General features: G+C 35.3%; 1 protein-coding gene across 1 annotated transcript in view; it reads left to right on the top strand.

The window, feature by feature from the left end:
- LOC103268849 (tubulin-specific chaperone A) overlaps positions 1 to 21,137 on the top strand; it is an 88,583-nt gene extending 67,446 nt beyond the window's left edge. Inside the window, exons 2-4 of the mRNA XM_008066448.2 lie at positions 12,628 to 12,775; positions 18,246 to 18,332; positions 20,862 to 21,137. Coding sequence (XP_008064639.2) covers positions 12,628 to 12,775; positions 18,246 to 18,332; positions 20,862 to 20,942 — 316 coding nt within the window. The 3' untranslated portion in view covers positions 20,943 to 21,137. The remainder of the gene's footprint in view (positions 1 to 12,627; positions 12,776 to 18,245; positions 18,333 to 20,861) is intronic.
- The last annotated feature ends 2,823 nt before the right edge of the window (positions 21,138 to 23,960 follow it).

Below are 23,960 nucleotides of genomic sequence, written 5' to 3'. Positions count from 1 at the left end.
CTGATTTTTTGATTTATTGTAGAGATGAGGTCTCACTGCCCAGGCGGGTCTCGAACCCGCGGGCTCAGGCAATCCACTCACCTCAGCCTCCCAACGGTGTAGGATTACAGGCTGAGCCACCAAACCTGGTGGATTGTGTTTTTACAATGTACTATTTTGTGCTATTCAAATTTTGACCTATGGAATGATTTTACTTCTGAAACAAGTAAAAGAAATTTAATTTTTGAAAATTTCTTCATTTACTTTAAACATGAGATAGGCCAGGTGCTCACGCCTATAATGTCAGCATTTTGAGAGGCTGAGGTGGGAGGATTGCTTGAGGCCAGGAGTTTGAGACCAGCCTGGGCAACATAGCAAGACCCTGTCTCTATTAAAAATACAATTAGCCAGGCAAAGTGGAGTGCCTGTAGTCCTAGCTACTCAGGAGTCTGAGGTGGGAGGATTGCTTGAGCACAGGAATTTGAGGCTACAGTGAACTATGATTGTGCCACTGCACTCCAGCCTAAACAACAAACCAAGACCCTGTCTCCAAAAAAAAAATATTGGCCCTTGAGTTGGAAGTTATGATTTCAAATCCTGATTTCATCATTTCCTGGTGAAGGGAAATTGAGTGAGTTATTTCACTTCTGTGAGTTATAATTCCTCATTTGAAAATGGGGATGATGATCGTTATCCTGCTTACCTCACAGGGTAATTATGAGTTATTTCATTCAATAAACTGTATCTGTGAGATATATTCTGCCATGTGTTGATGTAAGACACATTTTTAGTTATCTGGGCATTCACTTTCAAGTGTGGAAGTAGACAAAAGTTCAGTCTCTTGGGATGATCGAGGTAAGTGTGCTGTGAAGCTCATAGCATCTGAATGTCAGCTTGGGAGAGTGATGTGGTTGTTGTAGAGTGGATCTACTAGAAGGCAAGAATGAGTGGGGCAAGAGGAAGAGGAGGCATTCTGCTTAAACAAGTGGCATGTCTAGCCCCTTCTCATTTTAGGTGTGTTTGTGTGTAGCATACTTTTGTTTTATTTAAGTTTTGTTAAAAAGATACTGTAGCAAGTTCTTTCTTAGTTTTGCTGATCCCCAAAATCGACTATAATTATTGGTTGAAGTTTGGGAATGCAGAAAATCTCACTTGGACCTTTATAATGACCATGAAAGGATTAGTAGAAAATGACTAAAACTCACTGAATTTTAAAGACATACATTTTACTATATAGGCCTTGAACACTTAACCATCAGACTATGATGTCAACCTTCAGTTCTTCCATGCTAAAGAACTAGTGAGAATTATTTTTTAAGTTGTGCTTACTCTTATTTTTTGTACAGATGGGGTCTTTTTTTTTTTTTTTTTTTTTTAGTTGGAGTCTCACTCTGTCGCCCAGGCTAGAGGGCAGTGGCATGCTCACAGCAACTGCAGCCTCCACCTGCTGGGCTCAGGTGATCCTTCCACCTCAGCCTTCCAAGTAGCTGGAACCACAGGCATGCGCCACCACACCCACCTAATTTTTCTTGATTTATTGTAGAGATGAGATCTCGCCAAATTGCTCAGACTGGTCTTGAACCCGTAGGCTCAGACAGTCCTCTCACCTCGGCCTCCCAAAGTGCTGGGATTATAGGTGTGAGCCACCATACCCAGCCCCACAGCTCTTGCTGTGTTCCCAGGCTGGTCTTGAACGCCTGGCTTTAAGTGATCCTTCGACCTTGGCCTTCCAAAGAGCTGGGATTACAGGCATGAGCCACTGCACCTGATCAAATTTCTTAACTAATGCAGTTAATGAGTAGATTTTTTTCCTCCTGCACCCAAGTTGTAAGGGTACATGTTCCCTGGTGCCATAATGTTTCCTTTGTAGCACCATTAAACTTCTTACCCCCATAATAATTAAGTAGTTCATCCAACTACTTAATTCCTGCTTTCCTATAAGTTGGTATTTTACTATTTAACACTCAGTATTCTGTAAATTACAGAGATACATTATGAATTGGAAATATATAGATGGAAGACAGTATTTATTCTGAATATTATACTCCAGTAACCACCATGATTATTGAGAACAAAAGTTTTTAAAGCTTTTACACCATTTTAGTTATAAGTGAAATACAGAGTTTTACACGGAATTTTTTTTAATACAGTGGAAAACATAAAATTGGGAATTACATAGGTAATTTTATCTTTACTTTCTCTGTATCAAATTGCATATGGGGAAAAGAAGATAGTTATCTGAATTTCTAAATGATTTATCAGTTTAGAATGAATTAGTCCAGAATAGGTAAGCATTATTCTGTACCTACAGAATGATCTTCTGTGAATGACTCTATCACTTCAGATGCTTTTAGCTTTAAGTAGTAGAAAACCAAACTGTGTGTGGCTTAGACTGTAAGGATGTTCATTATTTCATACAATAAGAAGACTGGAGGGAGTGTGTACACATTCTTTGAGCACCCAGATACCCAAGCCAGTAAGGAGAGTTAATTCCTTGCTTATGATGGATATGTCTTTAATGATTGTCTTTTCCTCCCTCAACAATCTCCTTGACATTTCATGGTAAGTTTGTAAATCTACACTTTTATATAGACCTATCATTATTTTATGGTCAAGCTTGATTTAAAATAGTTTTTTAAAGATATAAATTGTAGTTCACCTAATTGATTATATCTTATTTTGTTGTAAATTTACAGTATTGAGCAATAATTCTGAAAAAAACAAAAACAAGTTTGATTTATTCAGTAGTTCAGTACCATCATCAAGGACTGAACTTCTGACATCCACACTGTCTTTTTAAGCAAGATTTCCTCATAATCTCAAGGTACCTGCCACTAGTGACAGATGTCACACAGAGGTGACAATGTCCAGGACAGAAAAGGGGGATTATGTCTCTTTTAGGAGCAATGACAACCTTCTCAGAATCACCAGCAGATGTCCTCTATGTAGCTTTGGCCAGAATTTGGGTCACTTGCACATGCTTTGACTTTTGACAAAGAGGATAGAACCATTGTGCTTGACTTCTTCCTTTGAAAGACATGATTTCTTAGATGACCAGAAACAGAAGTGGGTTCTGTTGGCAAGAAAGAAGGAGAGGAATGACTGTTGGCTACACAGTTAACGATGCCTACTATAATTGAGTACATTTAAAATGTAGATTTACAAACTTACCGTGGAATGCCAAGGAGATTGTGGAGGGAGCAAGAGCCAACCGCTGAAGATACAACAATCATAAGCAAGTTTAAGAATTACTTGATTAAAAAGTGTACCTAAAAAGCGCCTAAAGGTATGGAATTTAGAATTAACCAGTTCTTTGGCACTTAACAAGTACGAGAACTTAAGGTACTGAAGTAATTTAGTTGTTACTAAAATGGGAGTAATAAAGAGTTGTTTTGAGGTAATGACATAATGCTTGTATCATGCTTCGGCATACTTCTTGGCTCATAGTAAATGGTCAAATATGGCCTGTTGTTTGCCATATTTAATTTTAGCTTATTTTGAATGACTCAAGCTTTTGCCTAAATGTTATATATCATGTTTTATGAGATACCAGTATCATAACTAGCTCTTATTGAATCATATCTGTTGAACTTCACCAAACCCAAATTTTGGAAGAGCAGATTTGGTGGTGGCCATTGGAAATACTAAAACCTCAAAAATCATTTATCCTACCTACTGTCTTTCATTAATGTTACTGTCTTTAGCTTAATTTTCATTTGTAGTATCATTTACTGACCAGTTTCATGAAATGTGGTAGCTTAAGCTTTAGTCAGTTCTGAAATTTGATAAGTCTTAGTTCAGTTCTATTTTAATCTAAAGACTCTTAAAAACATTGTGGGGAAGCATAATTAATGAGACTGTAAAATGGAGATAATACTACTTAAATAGAATTTAAGTATCAAATGCAATAAAGTACTCAAAGCTCTATTCATATTAGACCCTCAATATAAGTTTCTCCTTTTCCTTCATCTCTCACAAAGTAGAGATCTCAAAAGTATTGTTTCTCAGAGCCAGGAGAGTTTGTATCAGTAGAGAACTTTATCAGGAAAAAGGAAATCATACTGGAGATTTCAAACAGAGGGGTATAATACAAGGAATTGATTACAGAGGTGGTGTTATAATGAGGAAAAATCTGGTAGACATTTCTTGGCTTTTAAGCAGACTTAAAAACACAAACTGAATATTTCAAACAAATGAGGAAAGCTATATTTTGCTCATAGGTCTATTCTAAAAGTTGAAAGTGAATAAATGGATTATATCTCTGTCATTTAAAATAAGGTATAGGATTATATTTCTTTCTGTGTGGATCCTCTGCTGCCCAAAGGAGACTATTCTTATAAATCCAGGTTAAATAGATTCTCTTTTTTTATCAGTTCATATTACAACCATTACACACACACACACACACACACACACACACACACACACACACACACACACACCCACACCCCAATTAGAAACTCCAGGAACTCCACCCCCACTGACACACACACATATATGTGTGACACAGACACACTGAGTTCCTGGAGTTTCTAATTGTTTCATTTGTGTAATTGAGAGAGAAAATACAATGACTTTTTAAAATCATATTGTTAATATCTTGTACCATCTTACTCATTGTCTCTGTTTCCTAGAATATATTCCATTCTTCCTCTTAAAGATGTTACCATGAGAAGTCACCCTAAGATTCTCATTTAGATAGATTGTTTTCCAGTTTTAACCTTGGGATATTTTTTTCTTCATTAAAATGTTGTATTATGTTGGCCATGGTTTTAGTCATCAATTTGTTGGAATACATTCTTAAGTAAACTTCTCAGAAAAGAGACACAATAGATACTCTTTTAAAAATTTTTTTGTGACTAAAAATAGTTTCCTTGGCCTATCTTTCATCAGTTATTCACGATTTATTGCCTCTTTCAAATCTTGTGTATCCTCTTTTCAAAGAGACCTTCCCTAACTATCCTATTTTAAATTGCTGGAGAGGATGTGGTGAAAAGAGAACACTTCTACACTGTTGGTGGGAGTGTAAACTAGTACAGCCTCTATGGAAATCAGTGTGGTGATTCCTAAAAGCTCTAAAATTCGACCTTCCATATGACCCCACAATCCTCCTACTGGGAATATACCCTGAAGAACTCAAATAACTCTATAAAAAAGATACCTGCACACATATGTTTATCGCAGCATTGTTCACAATAGCAAGATCATGGAATCAACCATGCTGTCCATCAAAAGAGGACTGGATTTTTAAAATGTGGTACATATATACACAATGGAATATTACGAGCCATAAAAAGGAACAAAATCAAGAATTTTGCAGCAACCTGGATGGAATTAGAGTTTATAATACTGAGTGATCTCTCACAGAAACAAAGATCTGAGTATCACATGTTCTCACTCATAAGTGGACCTTGAACAACTACCGTAATACTATAAGAAAAGGATTGACAGTGGCGGGAAACTAGGGGGGCAGGGAGGGGAAGGGAGGTGGGATTAACGGTGATCAATATCTGTATGGGGGAAAGGAGGGTATACCTCATCAACAAGGGTACCTGCACAATGCATATTTGTATACCTAACCCTTAACTGTACCCCACAGTTTTAAAGTAAAATTAAATAAATTGCAACCTCCCTGTATTATCAGTCTTCTATTGTAATAAGTGCTTTTTCTCTATAGCACTTACCACAGTTTGACATGATACATACATATTTTGCTTATTTGATTGTTTTTATTTCTCCACTAAAAAGTGCTATGAGGCAGGGATTTTTATTCCTTTGTCCAGTACTATATCCTCAGTACATAAAGTCATGCCTAGTACAAAGTAAGTAGCCCCTCAATAAATAATTGCTAAATAATGAATTTTTTTCACACCCTCTATTTTAGTCCTAAATCTGGATTATAAATTATTTTTTCTCAGAAGTTTGTAGGGATCACACCATTTTCTGGTATTGCATACATACTATTAATAAATATAATGTCAATCTGATTCTTTTTCTTTTTATAGGTGACCTATTTCTTTTTGAAAGCATTAGTTTTTACGGAGATCTGGAAATTTCTAACATACATAGATGGCAGGGTTTTTTCATTGATCCTACTTGGTAATTATGAAGCCCTTCCAATTAAGATTGCTGTTTTTTCCAGCTCTGGGAAATTTATTCTTTTGTTTTGTTTTGTTTTGTTTTTTTGAGTTGGAGTCTCACTCTGTCGCCCAGACTGGAGTGCAGTGGCCGCTCCTGGCCACCGCAGCCTCGACCTGCTGGGCTCCTGCAATCCTTCTGCCTCAGCCTTCCAAATAGCTGGAACTATAGGCATGCGCTACCACGCCCGGCTAATTTTTTTGATTTTGTTGTAGAGATGAGGTCTTGCCAAGTTGCCCAGGCGGATCTCGAACCCGCAGGCTCATGCAATTCACTCACCTCAGCCTCCCAAAGGTGCGGGATTACAGGCTGAGCCACCGAGCCCGGCTAATTTATTCTTTAAAAATAAAATTGTTCCCCTGCTTTTTTTCTGTACTGTCTGCAAGTCCTGTTGGTTATACAATGAAGTTATCAGAGTTATCTTCTTTTTCCTTGATGTTTCATTTTTCTCTTTTTAATTTCATATCTCTATAGTATATGCTTTAAAATGCTTATTAATGTTTAAGCAGTAAAGTCTGGCATCCTATTTTCTTTGACTAAGATAAATATCAAATAGTAGGCTAAAATATGAGTAGATTGATTTAATATTTGTACTTTTGTTTACTAATAATAACTAGTGACAAAGGTGGATTATCATGTTAGTAGGGAAAAGGAAGTGTTAGTAAATGATCATTGGTTGATTGGAAAAGGAATTAGTCTAATTTCACATTATGTACTATATATTTTAATCATTTTTTAGTAAGAAAATATTTCATGTCTATGAAATTTGTTGTGATAGACTATAGGGATGTCTGTCACAATATTATTTGTAATATGGAAATGACCTAAATTTCTAATAGGATAAGACTTCAATGTGCTATCATCTCAGTGTTGTGAAATGCTTTACAACCACTAACAGCTATATTTTCAAAGAGCATTTAATGACATTGGAAACAGTTTATTCAAAAGTTTAACATATCTAAATATAAATTTTCACACACGTTTGAGAAAAACTAATGGTAGATATTCAAAATGTTGAAACAAGTCTGTAATTCCTTATTTTAAAAACCCTTGAGCTCGTATGTGCTTCTGAATGCCAAATTTTTTAGATTTTAGAACAGTAATATATGCATTCATAGCATCTAGAGAATAATTCTATAATTGAACACATATTTATACAGTGAAATTTGACATTAAGTGATATGCATAAAGTCTAAATAATTTTATATTGTTCGGGGTCACACTTTGCTGTAAATGAGCTTGCATTAAACTTAATAAAAAACTTCATTTTTTTTTTTTTACTTTTTTGAGTTTCAGAATTATGTGTATTTTGGATCAGAAGTAATTAATTTGACCAATGAGATTTTTAGAATTTTGTTCTCTATAATTTTTCTATGTTCTATATTTAGAGGACTATATATGAGGGGGAACCCCAAAAAACAGAATTTGTTTATTATAAATTGTGTATTTATTATTACATATTTAAATTTCAGTCACCTTCAAAATACTCTCTGTTTGATGCAATACACCTATTGAGATACTTTTTCCATTACTCAAAACAGTTTTTGAACTCATCCATTTGGGTGCCTTTTAGTGCTTCTGCCCTTTTTTGTTTTACCTCTTCCACATGGGCAAAACGTTTCCCATTGATGACTTTTTTCATTTGGGAGAAAAAAAAAACACAACTCAGTTGAATAGGGAGGGTGGGGCACGGGAGTCATGCTGTTTTGGGTCAAAAACTTCTGAATACTCAATGTGGTATAGGCAGGCTGTTTGTGTAAATCACCCATCATGAAATAGACAAACTTGTTAAGACTCTCCGAAAAAAAAAAATAACTGAAGTCAAATACAGCCTCACTAGCTGGTACACTGATGCCAATGGATTCCTGAAACACCTAGCAGGGGAGCCTGTACTACAATTTTTGGGGATTCCCTCTCATATATATGTTACAGAAAAATATTTTCATAGCAAATTTAAAAATTAGAACTATACATAACTTAAGGTAAATTTTCGTATTAAATCTTAGTCTTCCCTAGAAAGAGAAGAAGATATTCCTTCATTGATTTAAAAAAAAAAAATACTCATCTTGTAACTTATTTTAGTAAGCATAGATAAAGATATTCAATTTTAGGGAAGTTAATATTTCAAACTATACAATTTCAGTTGTCCATCAGGATGCCAAGAAGAAGTAGAAAATTTCATACACTGCAGATTGGGTGTCAATTGATAAAACCATTTAGGATGGATTGCCTGAGCCCGCGGGTTCAAGACCCGCCTGGGCAGCGAGACCTCATCTCTACAATAAATCAAAAAATCAGCTGGGCGTGGTAGCGCATGCCTGTAGTTCCGGCTACTTGGAAGGCTGAGGTGGAAGGATCGCGGGAGCCCAGCAGGTCGAGGCTGCGGTGGCCGGGAGCGGCCTCTGCACTCCAGTCTGGGTGACAGAGTGAGACTCCGACTCAAAAAAAAAAAAAAACCATTTAGGAAAGCAATTTGGTGATATCCAATGAACTATACTCTAAAACTTCTTCAGCATCATGCGACTTGACATCAGTACATTGGTTTATACTATTTGAGAGCAGAACTGTTTCTATTTCTCATGCTGCATCTTGTCCTAGCATTTATTCACAATAGTTTTACATGCTGGCATCACAGGATTCTCATTAACTGAATAATTGCTTTTTCTTTTTTCAGGGCAGTATGTGCTATATGTGAACCTTTGCATAAAACATGACTTTTTTCACAAAAATTTTGCTTGTGTTTGTTATTATAGTCCAGTAGTCATGCAAATATTCAGCACCTTTACTTGTCAGATATGATTAGTAGTTAAGTGTCTCTCCAGTTTTGCTGGTGCCATTGCTGCTGTTTTCCATATACAAGCACAGTGAACTAGGGTGGCGTGGGTTATAATTGTCTGTTGGCCTAGGCATAGACTCCTCTTCTATTGTATACTTCAAAAATCCTCACATTGTTCTTATTCCTCAATTTTTGTGAATCACTTTCGTTCTACCTCAGAATTGTTTTATATATCTTTTTAAATTGAAAATGTTAAAAGACAGTAGTAAGATTTCTAGACTCAACTTATTATGTATTTTTTTATTTTGTTGCTTATACTTTTGGTGTCTCATCTAAAAATTCATTTCCAAATTCAAGGTCACCAAGGTTTACCCCTGTGATTCATCCAAGAGTTTCATAATTCTCTTTTACATTTAGATGGTTGATGCATTTTGAGTTAATTTTTATATATTGTTTAAGGGGGTAGGGAGAATACAGGCTTTTTAACCTCAGAAAATCAAACTGAAGATAAAGTCTTTAAGAATACAATAATGAATAAATTAGTTGTAGGAGATAGATAAAACAAGACTGCCAACATATTAATAATTGTTAAAACCGGGTGGTGAGTACATGGTATCCATCATGCTGTTTTTCTCTATATTTTTTGTTTTAAATATCCACGACAAGATGTTTTTCTAAATATCATTCTATTACAGTTTCTTACCATTTTATAAAGTTTGTTGTTGTTGTTCATTTGTTTGTTTTTTGAGTTGAGATCTCACTCTATCACCCATACTGGAGTTCAGTGACATGACCATGGCTCACTGCAGCTTTGAGCTCTTGGGCCCAGGTGCTTCTCCTGCCTCAGTCTCCCAAGTAGCTAAGACTACAAGTGCACGACACCTGCTAATTTTTTAAATTTTTGTGGAGACTAGGTCTCACTGTGTTGCCCAGGCTGGTTTGGAACTCCTGGGCTCAAGTGATTGTCCCACCTTGACCTCTCAAAGTGATGGATAGGCGTGAGCCACCTCTTACCGCTATTAACTGTGTTGGTGTGTTAGGTAGAAATTATGAAAATCTTACTTGCAATAAGAAAAACTGTAAAATTAAAATCATGACTGGTCTAAAATGTTTTTAGTCCAAGGTCTCTAAATTCTTGATTTGCCCCCAAATTTTATTGTTAGCATTTTATCAACAGAATGTTTAAAATGTGTTCTGTGCACATTTTTGAAAAGTGTACAAAGCACTTTCACTCAAACTTGTGTTGAGAGGCAACTGTTTTGGAGAATGCTGAGGTGGAAGAAGTCCTCTTTGGTTCAAGTAAATTTGCAGTTGAACAAAGTTAAACAGATTTCCTTCCCATAAGACTTCTCAGGACCTTTAACAATCATAAATCTTTAAGATTTGGCAAGCAGTGTTTTTAAGCTAATTTGACTACTGCGTTGCCATGGAATAATTTTTAAAACTGTTCAAACTAGTTTGGACTGGATATATTAAATTGTAATACCTTATACAGACACAGTTAAGTAGTTTCATTTGATTATCATCCTGGTTGTTATTGTTTCTTTATATTACTCCTTCTTATAGTTGTCTTTTTCTCTTGCTCTTATTTATTTTCTTCTTGTGTAGTATGTGTCTGACTACTGAAAGTGAGCAAATTTTGAAGTTGTTATGTTTTTTCTGTTGGTTTGTAAAACTAATGGGAAGTATTTTTGGTTAATTATACCTTCACAATACAAGAAGTTATTACTTTGTGTTTATCTTAACTAGTAGCATTTACAGAACTTGCAACAGCAATGTTTAGAGAATTCAGTGGATTTGCTATCTTTTCTAATCGAATCTTACTTTATTCCAGAAAATTTAGAGAAATATAACTACAGGAAAAGTAGATTTTAAAAATATTAAAAATTTTCCACTCAGAGATAATGTTGGCATCTATCTTTTCTGATAAAGGAAATATTTATACATGAGGGAAACCCACAAACTTTATTGAAAAATGTAAAATAAAGCCTCCCTATTTATTTCCTAACTGACCACCCCCCAAAAATCATTGGGACTTTTGTCCACCGAGTAGTTTCCTATGTGTCCTTTGTTATTTGTTTTGTGTGTATCCTTTTTTTTGTTTATATGTAAGACAGCATAAAATACATACTGTATTTTGTACTTGTTTTTTCATTTGGAGGTATTTTGGGGTAGTGTAAGAGGGTCACATAATATGCCACCTTATGTCACTGTAAACATTTTGTTGTATTTCCTCCTATCTGTATAAATAATACAAGATCATGAGGGAGAGGATGAGCCTTGCTAGCATATCTCAAAGTTCCAACCTGGAACATTTAGTATTTCATATGTAGTTTATGTGGTGATTTAAATTCTTACTTTAAATTCCTTCAGATACTATGACAAAAGTTTTTTTGGTTGTTAGTTTCTATTTTTGTTTTTAGTTATGTGAACTTATATTAAGTCCTATTAGAATATGAAAATTAAGTCACATTTTGAAATGCACTTTAAAAAAATATTCATTGCAAAAATTAAACAAAAGCTACACTCTAATATAGTTATTAAGTTTTAAAGTTACAGCCTAGCAACATGGGTATAGAAGTAAGCAAGCAAGCCAGATGGAGAAAGCTGTATTTTGTTTGTTTGTTTGTTTGGGTTTTTTTTTGAGTTGGAGTTTCACTCTGTCACCCAGACTGGAGTGCAGTGGTCGCTCCCGGCCACTGCAGCCTCGACCTCCTGGGCTCCGGCGATCCTTCTGCCTCAGCCTTTCTAGTAGCTGGAACTACAGTCGCATGCTACCATGCCCGGCTAATTTTTTTTTATTTTTATTTTTTTTATTGTAGAGATGAGGTCTTGCCAAGTTGCCCAGGCGGGTCTCGAACCCGCAGGCTTAGGCAATCCACTCACCTCAGCCTCCCAAAATGCTGGGATTACAGGCTGAGCCACCGAGCCCAGCTTAGAAAACTGTTTTTAAGGTGTATGGACTCTGAAAGCTTTTTGTTCTGCTGCTTAAATAATGTGTATATAGGAATGTACTACTTTCTTGGGCTATACTTTTATATTAAAACTTTGATTAACCAGAATTAAGGGAGATTGAGCTATTATGGCTGAGTTTTGCTTAGCTAAGAAATAATCAGGAGGACTTTGTATTGCACTATTCCTTATTACTGAAAATCTTCCTAATCTATATCACTACTTTTTCTTGTTTTAGTAAGTAAATACTAGTTTGTTTCCACTACTTGTCTGCAAAAAAACTATGTCTAAATTATCTACCCCAGCTCCTCGCACAAGCAAAGTCTGGCATAAAATTAAGTGCATAATAAATACTTGTTAAACAATTTTGTTGTTGAAAATAATCTTTCTTTGGATTTGGCATACAACACAAAAATACAGCTGATTTTTTTCCCCCCAGTAAACTGAGTTTTTAACCATTAAGCTGTTTCAAATATCTGTATAAAGGTTTGGAAAATGTATCAATAAAAACAAGATAGAAATGTTAGTACATAATAATTTTGAGTGTGTTTTCACATTGTCTTTATAACATAATGGAATGGGTTTTTAATTTGAGAATTTCATGCTTTGATAAATTACACTTGCATTAGGCAAGTTATAAAACTCAAGTGCACAAGGATCTATGACTAAAGTATTTTTCTTCCCTTCCTCCATTCCCCCCATCTAGTATATCTCCTTCAGCATTTTAAATATAAGTATGGTTTATATTTACATCGTTTCTTTGTTTCTTGTCTGTTCTGTAGAGAGAAAGCTAATTCTCTGGAACATTTTTGGCTTATTTTTAGATTGGTCAAAGAAAAAGTGATGTATGAAAAAGAAGCAAAACAGCAAGAAGAAAAGATTGAAAAAATGAGAGCTGAAGATGGTGAAAATTATGCCATTAAAAAGCAGGTAAAATTGTATCATAAATAATAATAGTTAACATTTACAGAATACTTTATTGACTAATGTAGTCTTTGCAACCTCCAAGAGGATACTATTATACTTTTCTACTAAAACATCCATTTAAAGATAAGGAAACTGAAACACAAGTTAAATAACTGCTCAAGATCACACAAATGCTGTAAAAATATGGCTGGGATTTGAACACAGCTTCTATAATCTGTATTCTTAAGTATTACATATAAAAATGAGCTAATCTTACATTAAATATACTTATATATTTCAATTCACAGATTATTTTCTCCAAACTGATTTGAAGACCAACAAAATAAAACATGTATTACGCTTTTCAGTGGCTATTTCTGATTGTCCTCATAACAGATTTCAGTGCCCTTAGCATAGCATACAAGACTCTTTTTGATTTTGGCATTTGCTTATTTCCCTAACTTCTTTTCTTACCAGTTCTTACCTGAACATTTTAGGTTCCTGGCTTTTTAGCTCCTTCAACATGCCTTTTCTCCTTTGTCTGTGAGATTTTGTACATCTGGAATGTTCTTTTTGTTCTTCCTACCTACCCTCACCTTATTAATTTCTGTTCATCCTTCTGATCTCTTCTATACTTACCTCTGCACTGAGTTAAATGCCCCTCCTTTGCATTCTCATAATACCTTTCTTCATGTCATTTATTGAAAGTTCATTCTTAGCTGACACTTGCTTCATAATTCCCTGAGAAGATAGAGGCTATCAGGGAACTTTCTCACATTCCCATCACAGAATTCCCACCACAAAATCAACCTGTCTGCATCTGTACCCGTACTACCTTCCTTGCTGTGAGAGTGGATTGTGTGCCCGAGTGCTTGTTGTAACTATCAGCTAACATTAGAACTTCTTTTTCCTCATCTTACATACCTTGACAGCATTGACACAAGTAAATAACCACTTTCTTCTTGAAACTCTCTCATGTTGGCATCTTTGATAGACCAGCCTCCTAGGTTTCCCTGTTTCACTGCTATCATGTCTCAGTGTCCTTTGCTGAATTTCTCCCCCGTTACACATATGTACAGGGAATGCCAAAAAATGTATACACTGTTTAAGTATGATGTTTGCTTAAAAGATGGCCTTAATCAAATAAATACTAGCATCGCCATGTGACAGGCAGGACAAAGACAATTGTGGAAGCACAGTTGAGTGAACATCATACTACACATTGCTACTGTAGTCTAATTTATCTTCAAAAAGTAATACATAGATAACATCTCTCACATTTTTTTGTCACCCTCTGTATATATACTTTTTTTTAAGCTTTAAGAGTTCTATCTATAATTTCTTTCCCGGGCAGTCTCATACCATTTTTATAGCCTTAAACACCATCTTTATGACTATTCATTTATTCATTCAGCAGATATTTATTAAACACCTGCTAGATGCCATATACTGTTCTCAGCACTCTTTTAGTCATGGCATTTAAAATAACAAAACAAAAAAACCGGGGTTCCTTCTTACTTGGCACTCGTTCTAGTGCCAGCGGCTCCCATGTTTATGTCTCTGGGCCTGATCACTCCAGATACACACATTCAACTAACCACCTGTTTGACATATCCTCTTGGGTGTCCAACATAAAAATCTTGATCTTCCCCCAGCCCAACCTACCCTCCCAAACAAAAAGTGATTCCATTTTCCCCATCTCAGTAAATGGTACCTCCATTCACTAACCCTAACCCAAACCAAAAATTTAATGAGTTCTTTGATATTTTTCTCCCTTTCTAATAGTCACATCCAATATCATGAAGTCGTAGTTCTTATTCCCTCTATTTGTATCTTGACTGTCATCATTCTAGTCCAGTCTACCATCAACTCTTGATTGTACTGTTGTTGAAGCCTCATGATTGGCATATCTCTTTGAGTCTTGACATCCTCCATTTCTTCCCCACCACAACAGCCAAATTGGTTTCTTTAAAGTGAACATCAGATCACTTGCTCCTCTACTTAAAATCCAGTATCTGAAGCATTTACAATAAAATCCTGACAACACTAAAAGAGAGGAAAAAAAGGAGAGTGTGAACCAGTTTATACAGACTATATCTCACAATTTATTTTTTAAGTTAGCTTTATAAACGCATAGTGATTTTTCTCATGCAAATTATGTTACAATTGATAATAATACACACTTAACTCAGTCTTAATTTTTATTTATTTATTATTTATTTGTTTATTTATTGAGTTAGAGTCTCACTAACACCCAGGCTGGAGTGCAGTGGCACAATCACAGCTCACCTCAGTCTCTACATCCTAACCTTGGCGATCTTTTCGCCTCAGGTCCCTAGTAGCTGGCACTATGAGCATGCGTCACTATTCCTGGCTGATTTTCTGTAAAGATGAGGTCTCACTGTGTTACCTAGGCTGATCTCCAGGGCTCCAGCAATTCTCCCACCTTGGCTTCTCAAAGTGCTAGGATTACAGGCACAAGCCACCACCGCAGGCATATTTCATTATGTTTGAAGGGAGTATCTGGTAGATAGCATGTAGTTGGCTTCAGTTTGTGAATCTACTTTTAACTGGTGTATTTAGATCATTTACATTTAAAGTAATTATATATGTTAGAGCTTAAGGGCCGAAATTAATTTTGATTCGTGGGATTCTTCTTACAGTCTTACCCATTCAGCAGTAACTACAAAATACAAGTCAAATGAATTTTTGACAGTTAAGCACATTAACATTTTACCTCCATCTAAAGGTGGTACTTAACCATTGTTTCTATAATCTCTGGATTACTCTAGAGCTCCGTGTGGCAAACTAATGTGGTTGCCATTGGTTTCAGAGACAGCTACTAGCCAGTATTCGAGTATCTATAAATTATAGCTATAGTTATAGCCAGCTTCTGACAAATGGTCTCGATCACTAAGGAAGCTAGAAACAGTATCCCAGTCGTCAAGCATTAGCGGAATAACTTGACCGACAATGACCAGATTATTTCACAGAACTCTTCTTTCTGAAAAAATGAAGATCTGTTCATTAGGGTATTTTCCGCCAGTATGTATATGTTTGACTATAAAGGAAATTGATTCGATTTTGTATTCAGCAGTTTGTTTATTGTTATAATCTGAGCCTTGCTAAACCTCCCACAACTTCCATTTAACCTGAATAACTACCAAAAAATATCATAACTTTTGTTTCTTTCTCCCCATTTCCCTCCTGAAGTGTCCAGCTCACTCTCACCCTGTGCTCTTCCTCCTCTTCCCCCCGCACCCCAAACCTAGCTCTCTACAACTTGTTTTTAAAACAACAACTTCAGTAGGATTACATCCTGTTGTGTTCCCTCCCAATCTGTGTCATGGTCATGATTTAACCTCAGTCTTATAGTCAACATAGAATTAACTGACAGTTTATTCAGATATTTTAAACAGAGGTACCATTCATTTGAGTACTACTTCCCAAGGGAAACACTTTGCAAGATAATGTTTATTTAGTTAAGTTCATGTGTTTTGCAAGTTGTCTTTATTATATAATCACACTTTTTAAAAATTATGCCAGACAGTTGCAATTCATTGTTACAAAGTAAACTGTGATTTATGACTTTGATAAAGATGTGGGTCTTTTTTATTCCAATCATAGTCATCCCTGTGTTCCTTTGACTTTCTGGGGCATGGTCTTCTTGAAGCAATGTCAGATGTTTATTTTCATGTTTATGCGCCATACTGGACTAGAGGACGGAGACCTTCTCCTTTTCATCTTTGTACCCCTGTATCTGCTGTCATCCTGTAGTCATATTGTAAACATTGAATGAATTGGGGTGGATATGGGAAAAACTGAACTCTGACCCTGCTGAAATCAGTGTCTTGTTTTGATAGACTAATTGAGGATTCTTGCTCTGTAGTAATAGATAAAATAATAATGAATAGATGTTATTTTAGATATCTTTGTTTAAGGTTCACTTCAGTGACTAAAGCTTTGAAAAAATGTTTTACAAATACATATTTTGACTTGTCATGGCTTTGACCTACTTCCTTATATTTATTTTATCTTGTTTAGTTCCTGTCAACTATTCTGAAGAGAATTCCATGAGAGGAAATATGAATCACCCAATATGAATTGTTCCTGTCACTGATTTTTCACATATGTTCAAACTAACCAGATATGCAAAAATGATTTAGTGACAGTAGTTAAATATCTAAGCATAGTATGATCGGCTCTGAAGTAAAGTCATGATCTTATGTTTGAAATTTTCAACATATACCTTATTAGTAAAAGAGTTGTAAGTTCAGCAATAGATATTCACGTAGAAAATAGATGTGGATAGAGAACATCTTTATATATTATAATTCTGGTTTTTTGTTTATAGTGTGAGCTATGACAACTATTGGGGAAAGGAGGAAGGTACTGAGACTTAAAGTTTCTATTAAAATACAATATTATTGCCTTTAAAGTATGCCTTTTTTTAAATTTTATATTCACTAATAATCTCAGTAAAAAGCTCAGATCTTGAACCCATTTCTTTCAAGGTATTTGACCAAATGTTATTTTTTAGATCTGAATGTTTAGATGATCTCACTGTCTTTTTCTGAGAATAGTTAAAGGAAATAAAGCTTCCTGTTACCCAAGAAAAAGTCTTATTTGTGGTCCAACAGCTAGCACTAACTTATTTACTCTCTTACTGATTGGGTTTTCCAGTCATTGATTTGATTTTTTTTTTCTTGTTTTGTGATTTGATGTGTTACAGTCCAGTTTTGAATGATGGATTTTAAGTCCAGAAATGTCCTCTAGAATAAATATTCTGTGTTTAATTCTGTAGTGTATGTCTCCAGGAGAAATAGGCAAGAGGTTCAGATTCAGAGGGGTGCCACGTTGGTAATTTGGCTCAAACTGCATGGGGAGAATAATCTCTCTCCTAAAATGAAGCACAAGGATAAGTAATAACTTTTTATGCATGATAAGCATCAAAAATATGAACCTGCTGGTCTTTGCTTTTCATTTATCTTTACCTCTGTCTTTCACTGAGAACCTCCTGCAGTGTGCTCACAATGTGATCAATAACTCAATAACTTTTCTCGTGCAGTAATTATCTCCATGTGATATTATCTGAACACTGTTTTTCTTTATTACTGAAAAGATGCAGGAGATATTTATATAACCAGCTGATCCCATTTTGAATAAAGGTGCTTTGTGACAGCAGGGGAAATAGTTTATTTTAAATAGATTTTTTTAAAATAAATGCTCTATGAAAAGCTTTTCCAGTTAATTTTCACTTAGCATGAGAAGGCGATTACGAAAAAGGTTTTGTTTTAAAACTTGTACTTTGTAGATTTTACAATGTGGTAGTCTTTCTTTCTAAATTCTAATAAACACAATTTAAGTTAAAATTTGAGCCAGTTAACAGACCATAATTTTTTCTGTTCTGAGATATTAGCTGCTTACCGAGGTGTGAGCTCCACACACATGAGCTTTGCTGTCTCTGCACGTCTCACAGAGATTCTCATTACAGGCAGAGATCCTGCAGGAGTCCCGGATGATGATCCCAGATTGCCAGCGCAGGTTGGAAGCAGCCTACGCCGATCTCCAGCAGGTGTTAGTAAGTGAACGTGTCTGTCTTGGGTTTAAATTTTTTTTTAATCAAATACATGGAAGGCCAAAAATTTAAATGTTTAATACTGAGAACTAGTTGGTGATATTTTTTATTTACTTGCCCTGTATACCAGCATATTTTAAAATCATTAATGGAGTTTAATTTGTGTTTTGAGTTATATATCCAGTAAAAGTACTGTTTTCTAGAATGTTTATTGTGCTCATTTAAATTTAGTTAATTAAATATTAAATAATTAAATATATTTAAGTTATAATCAAACCAATATTGTCCAACAATATATTGAATTATTTGTTTTTTATATATGAAGATCTTTTTGACACATTAAGGATGAGTTGACCGTTTGTAATTTTAAAAGATCTGATGTTTCAAATGAATTTGGGTCCTTATTAAAAGGATTGGAATTTTTCCAGATTCAAATGTAAGTCAATTTTAGAGAGAGAAAAAAAATATAGGCAGTCCCCTCATATTAACGTGGAGCTGGATAGCACTTAAGAGTTACTGGTATAAATGCCTATAATACAGAACATAGATAAAGCAGGAAATAATTACTGTGTTAAAATGCTACCTAAGACAAGAAGTACCATTTGTATTTCTTGACAGTTTAAATGCTTTTTTCTCTCATGAAATCTAGTATCTGAGAAAGTAATAGAAATTGCTTGAAAAAAGTAATGTCTTTGGATGAATATTTGCATGTGAGTATATATTCAACAATATCTCTACCCTCAAAGAACTTATATTTACTGACAGAGAACAAAGACATGTTTAAATTATAAGAAATAAAGAAATTCTTACCTATAGTGTGAGCTAAGCAAATTCTCATTCTTTTGCTTTAAGTTTTCTTTTTTCTTTGAGTCAGAGTCTCACTTTGTTGCCCATGCTTGAGGGCAGTGGCACGATCACAGTTCATCACAGCCTTGACCTCCTGGGCGCAGACAGTCCTTCCATCTCAGTCTCCTGAGCAGCTGGAATTACAAGCACATGTCACCATGCCCAGCTAATTTTTTTTATTATTATTATTATTTTTTTTTGAGTTGGAGTCTCACTCTGTCGCCCAGACTGGAGTGCAGTGGCCGCTTCTGGCCACCGCAGCCTCGACCTGCTGGGCTCCGGCGATCCTTCCGCCTCAGCCTTCCAAGTAGCTGGAGCTACAGGTGGGCGCTACCACGCCTGACTCATTTTGATTTATTGTAGAGATGAGGTCTCGCCAAGTTGCCCAGGCGGGTCTCAAACCCGTGGGCTCAGGCAATCCACTCACTTCAGCCTCCCAAAGGCGCGGGATTACAGGCTGAGCCATCGAGCCTTGCTCCCAGCTAATTTTTTTATTTTTTTGTAGAGATGAGGTCTTGCTATGTTGCCCAAGCTAGTCTTGAACTCCTGGGATCAAGCAATCCTCCCACCTCGGCCTCCCAAAGTGCTGGAATCACAGGCATGAGCCACTATGCCTGGTCTAAGTTTTCTTTCTTTCTTTCTTTCTTTCTTTTTTTTTGAGTCAGTCTCACTCTGTTGCCCAGGCTAGAGTACAGTGGCACGCTCACAGCCACCATAGCCTGGACCTGCTGGGCTCAGGAGATCCTTTTGCCTCAGCCTCCCAAGTAACTGGAACTACAGTCGTGTGCCACTACACCTGGCTAATTTTTTTTTTTAATGATTTATTGTAGAGATGAGATCTTGCCATGTTGTTCAGGCTGGTCTGGAACCCCTGAGCTCAGACAGTCCTCTCACCTCCACCTCCCAAAGTGCTAGGATTATAGATGTGAGCCACCACACCTGGCAATTTTCATATTAAATACACACAAACTGCATTCCCTCTACTCTATAACTATTTTCCATTTTTTATTGATCTGACATGAATTGCTGAACATAACTTCATTTTAAAAATCAAGCAAAATCTCCTGTGTGTAATCATTTAAATGATATTATTTTGCTTGTCTGTTACCATTACAGTATATTAGTAAACATTTCTTGTATATCAGTATTATAGAAAAACTCAATCTTTAAATATCAGTCAATGAAAGACATTTTGTTTTCTTTAGTATAGGGTATGTAATACTCATTAATAAGCAGGCAAATCACTTTTCTAATTCTAAAGTTATATTTAACTCTGGTATGACACCAGTAGTCTTCTTTATCATTGCGAGTGTTGGAGTGTTATTTTGGCCGGAATGTTGTCATATATGTAACATGTTTGTAAATCTTCCTTTTGACTTTTCCCTTTTGTATAATGATGATGTGTTGATAAAATGAGAATATAAATTTTCTTTACATTTTTTTCTGAGGTTTTTACTTAATTAATGTCAGTAGCTTTAGATAACTCATATATAAGGATATATTATATACATGTAATAAAATATACAGTGAATACCTGGGGGATTATAGTATATTTAAACAAGGTTTGGGATCTTTTTTCTCTTAATTTTTGAGTTACTTACATTAATGGTTTGTAATATTTGAATAAATAGCAAAGTACTGAAATTTAACAATGAGAGACCTAATTTGTATTCTATTTCATTTCAGGAAAGTGAAAAAGACTTGGAAGAAGCTGAAGAATATAAGGAAGCACGTTTAGTACTGGACTCAGTGAAGTTAGAAGCCTGAAACTTTTCTGTACAGAGTGTTTTTTTCATCAAGTCCCGGGGTCCATTCTACAATTCATTATTTTTGACCACTGCTGTGTGTTCAAGTAGTATGAGAATGTGATTCTTTTTATGCAGTTACATAGATATTTCTTTGCCTAATTTAATGTGTCAAATAAATGAGTTCATCTAATAAAACTGTTTGTTTCATACTTTACAAAACTTTTAATCTTTTATCATTAAACTACATAGACTTATGACCAAGAATTAAAATCTGCTAGGTTTTATTTGAAGTCTAGATATTTTTGCTTCATAAGCAAGTAAGAATGTGCATAGAATAAGGAAAGCTATAAGGTGTGGGATGAGTAAAGTGACCAAATCCAGGCTGGCTTGAATGTCATTAGGAACATTTCCAAGTCCTAGCATCTTCGCTTGTACGCGCTTGACCAGTGGGAGCTGTCAAAGTACTCTGCCCACAAAATAGCAAAGTACTCAGGGGCTTTCTGGCTGGGCTTTTGGGGCATTTATATTTCTGGGTGAGTGTTAACCTACTAGATCAAGGTTGTCCTTCCTTTCTCCTGTTTTTTTTAGCACGTTGATAAGTTATGTAAATAGTTCTTGGGAAGGAGTAACACTTGTGGGGAGAAAAAAAAATGCATACTCCTAAAATAAGCACATTTTTATTTTATAAGCAGTGAAAACTGGTAAAAACAATACATTGTAGCATTCATTGAACATTTCTCAACTTTCTGGTCAGCAGCATTCAAAGCCTAATATTTTGAAAGTATCTTTATGCCTATACCTGTGCACTGAATCACTTCCAAATTGAGCAGTCAAACCTGTTTAATCTAAATCACTTTGCAAACTTTATTACATTACTTGGCTTTTTAAAAATCCTATCAAATTTAATAAGGACATATCCTACAGCTAGTTATCACTTAAGTCTTATTCTTTGGTCATTTAGATAAGCCAAGGACAGATTAATCCTTTCTTTGATGGCATTAGGACCTTTAAATGTCAGTGTAAACTTGATGAGTATGTGAGAGCAAGAGCTGTGAAGCATTTGGTACTAAAGGGTTAATCAGATCATTTAGTCCTTGAAGCTCCTTTGAGTGCTTTAGCTGGAAAAGAAATTGAATGGTTTGGAAATAGTATACTAGGAGACAAGTTATAAATATTAGTATACTTGAAATTTTCAAGAGTGCTTCATAAAAATCTACATTGCATGCCACTATTCATCTTACTGCTCTTACATTGTGAGAGGTATTTGTGCCTGTATTGGACTTGCACGGAAAGATATGATTGATTAATCTGTGTTTCAGTAGATCTCTACCTTTCATCTGTTTTGTACTATTGGCCGCTGGGTAGTTGACAAGGTGCTTTCGAAGTCTTGGGGGAAAATATTTTCAACATGTTACGAGAAGTTAAAACTTCTAATGCACAAGAGCTTTTTCAAATTAATTTTTGACATCCCCAGTATAAAAAGTAGACAAAGGATAGAAACACAAAGTTCACAGAGGAAATACAAATGGATAGTTTCGTTTTGTTTTTTATTGCTACACTCTGGTAGTAATGAAATTCCAATTTAAAGACAATGAAGCAAAATTTTTAAAGATTATGAATACCTGTTATCTATGTGTGATAAAGTACTAGCCAATCAGCTTGGATAAAGGGATGATGAGCCACCACACTTTGATTATATGCAGATGATAAGCTGTTTATGGCTTAACAAAGAGAGTCATCTGAAATAATTGGAAGGAGTGAGGAAACTAACGTGAGTACTTGCAAAATACATGGAACTCTTAGGGGTTGAATCATGTCACCCAAAATGAGATGTTGAAGTTCCTAGTACCTCAGAATGGAGCCTTATTTGGAAATAGGGTTCTTGCAGAAATAGTTAAGATAAAGTCATGCTAGAGCGGGGGTGTGGGTCTTGAACCCAGAGGCTGAGAGAAAGGCAGGGAACAGATTGTCCCACAGGGCGGGCAAGATAGTAGAGCCCTGCTGATACCTTGATTTCAGGCTTCTAATCTCCAGAAAGGTGAGGCAATAAATTTCTGATGCTTTGAGCCACCCAGTTCGTGATATTTTGTTACAGCAGTCCCAGAAAAAGAATAGAACCCAAAAGCTTTTCTATATGCCAGCAATAACCAAATATAATGGGAAAAAAGATCCCCACTGAGAGTCCAAGAAAAAGACATTTTAAAAAATGACTTGTACTATGTATGGAGATTTAGTATTGCCAAAGTGTGGTTTCTCCCCATCTCAGTCTGCATTTTCAATGAAATTAAGTTGAAGACAGTTTGAGGGGAGGTGAGAATTTTAGAAAATGATTCAAAAATCCAACTTAAAAATTTTTAAGCAGGTAAAAATGACTGGAAGTCAATATGAAAAAGAATAGTGCTGAGAGGGAACTAGCTCTGCTCACTAACAAAACTTGGTAAAGTTACAATAATTAAATATATTGTAAGAGAATAGACAATCAATAGAGTCAAGAAGTAATCCCAAATTTATGTGGATAGAAATTTAGCATATGATAAAGGCTGTTTCAGATCCCTGGGATAAAGTTAGGTTACTCAATGACTGGCTATCTGGGGCAAAAATAGAGCTGGATCTTCATCCTCTCACACCAAAATAAGTGTCAAATGAGTCAAATATTTTAATATAAAAGAAAAGAAAAGCTAGAAGAAAACCCTGGTGAATTTAATAGGCTAACAAAGAATTTTTAAATTGATATACAATGAGAGTATAGGGAAATAGAAAATCTAACACGGTTGATAATATTTTTTAAATGGCGGTTTTCCACAAATTAACATATGACTAATGCCACAACTATCAAACTCATAAAAAATCAAGTGAGACGTCAAGAAAATCTTAAAAATGGAGGCTTGATGAGGGAGAGGGGATAAATGTGAGAAGCATTACAATTAAATACTGGAATTGAAAAACACTGCATTTAAAACAGTGAAATGGTATAAAATTGAATTGTCAGTAGAATAGACTAGAAAACCCACAGAACACCAAGTATCAAAATGTAAAT

The sequence above is a fragment of the Carlito syrichta genome, unplaced genomic scaffold (assembly GCF_000164805.1).
Source record: "Carlito syrichta isolate Samal-C Ts95f unplaced genomic scaffold, Tarsius_syrichta-2.0.1 Scaffold308934, whole genome shotgun sequence".
NCBI classification, from domain to species: Eukaryota; Metazoa; Chordata; class Mammalia; order Primates; family Tarsiidae; genus Carlito; species Carlito syrichta.
Note: the sequence above shows the minus strand (reverse complement) of the source record. Positions and strands in the feature narration are given on the sequence as shown.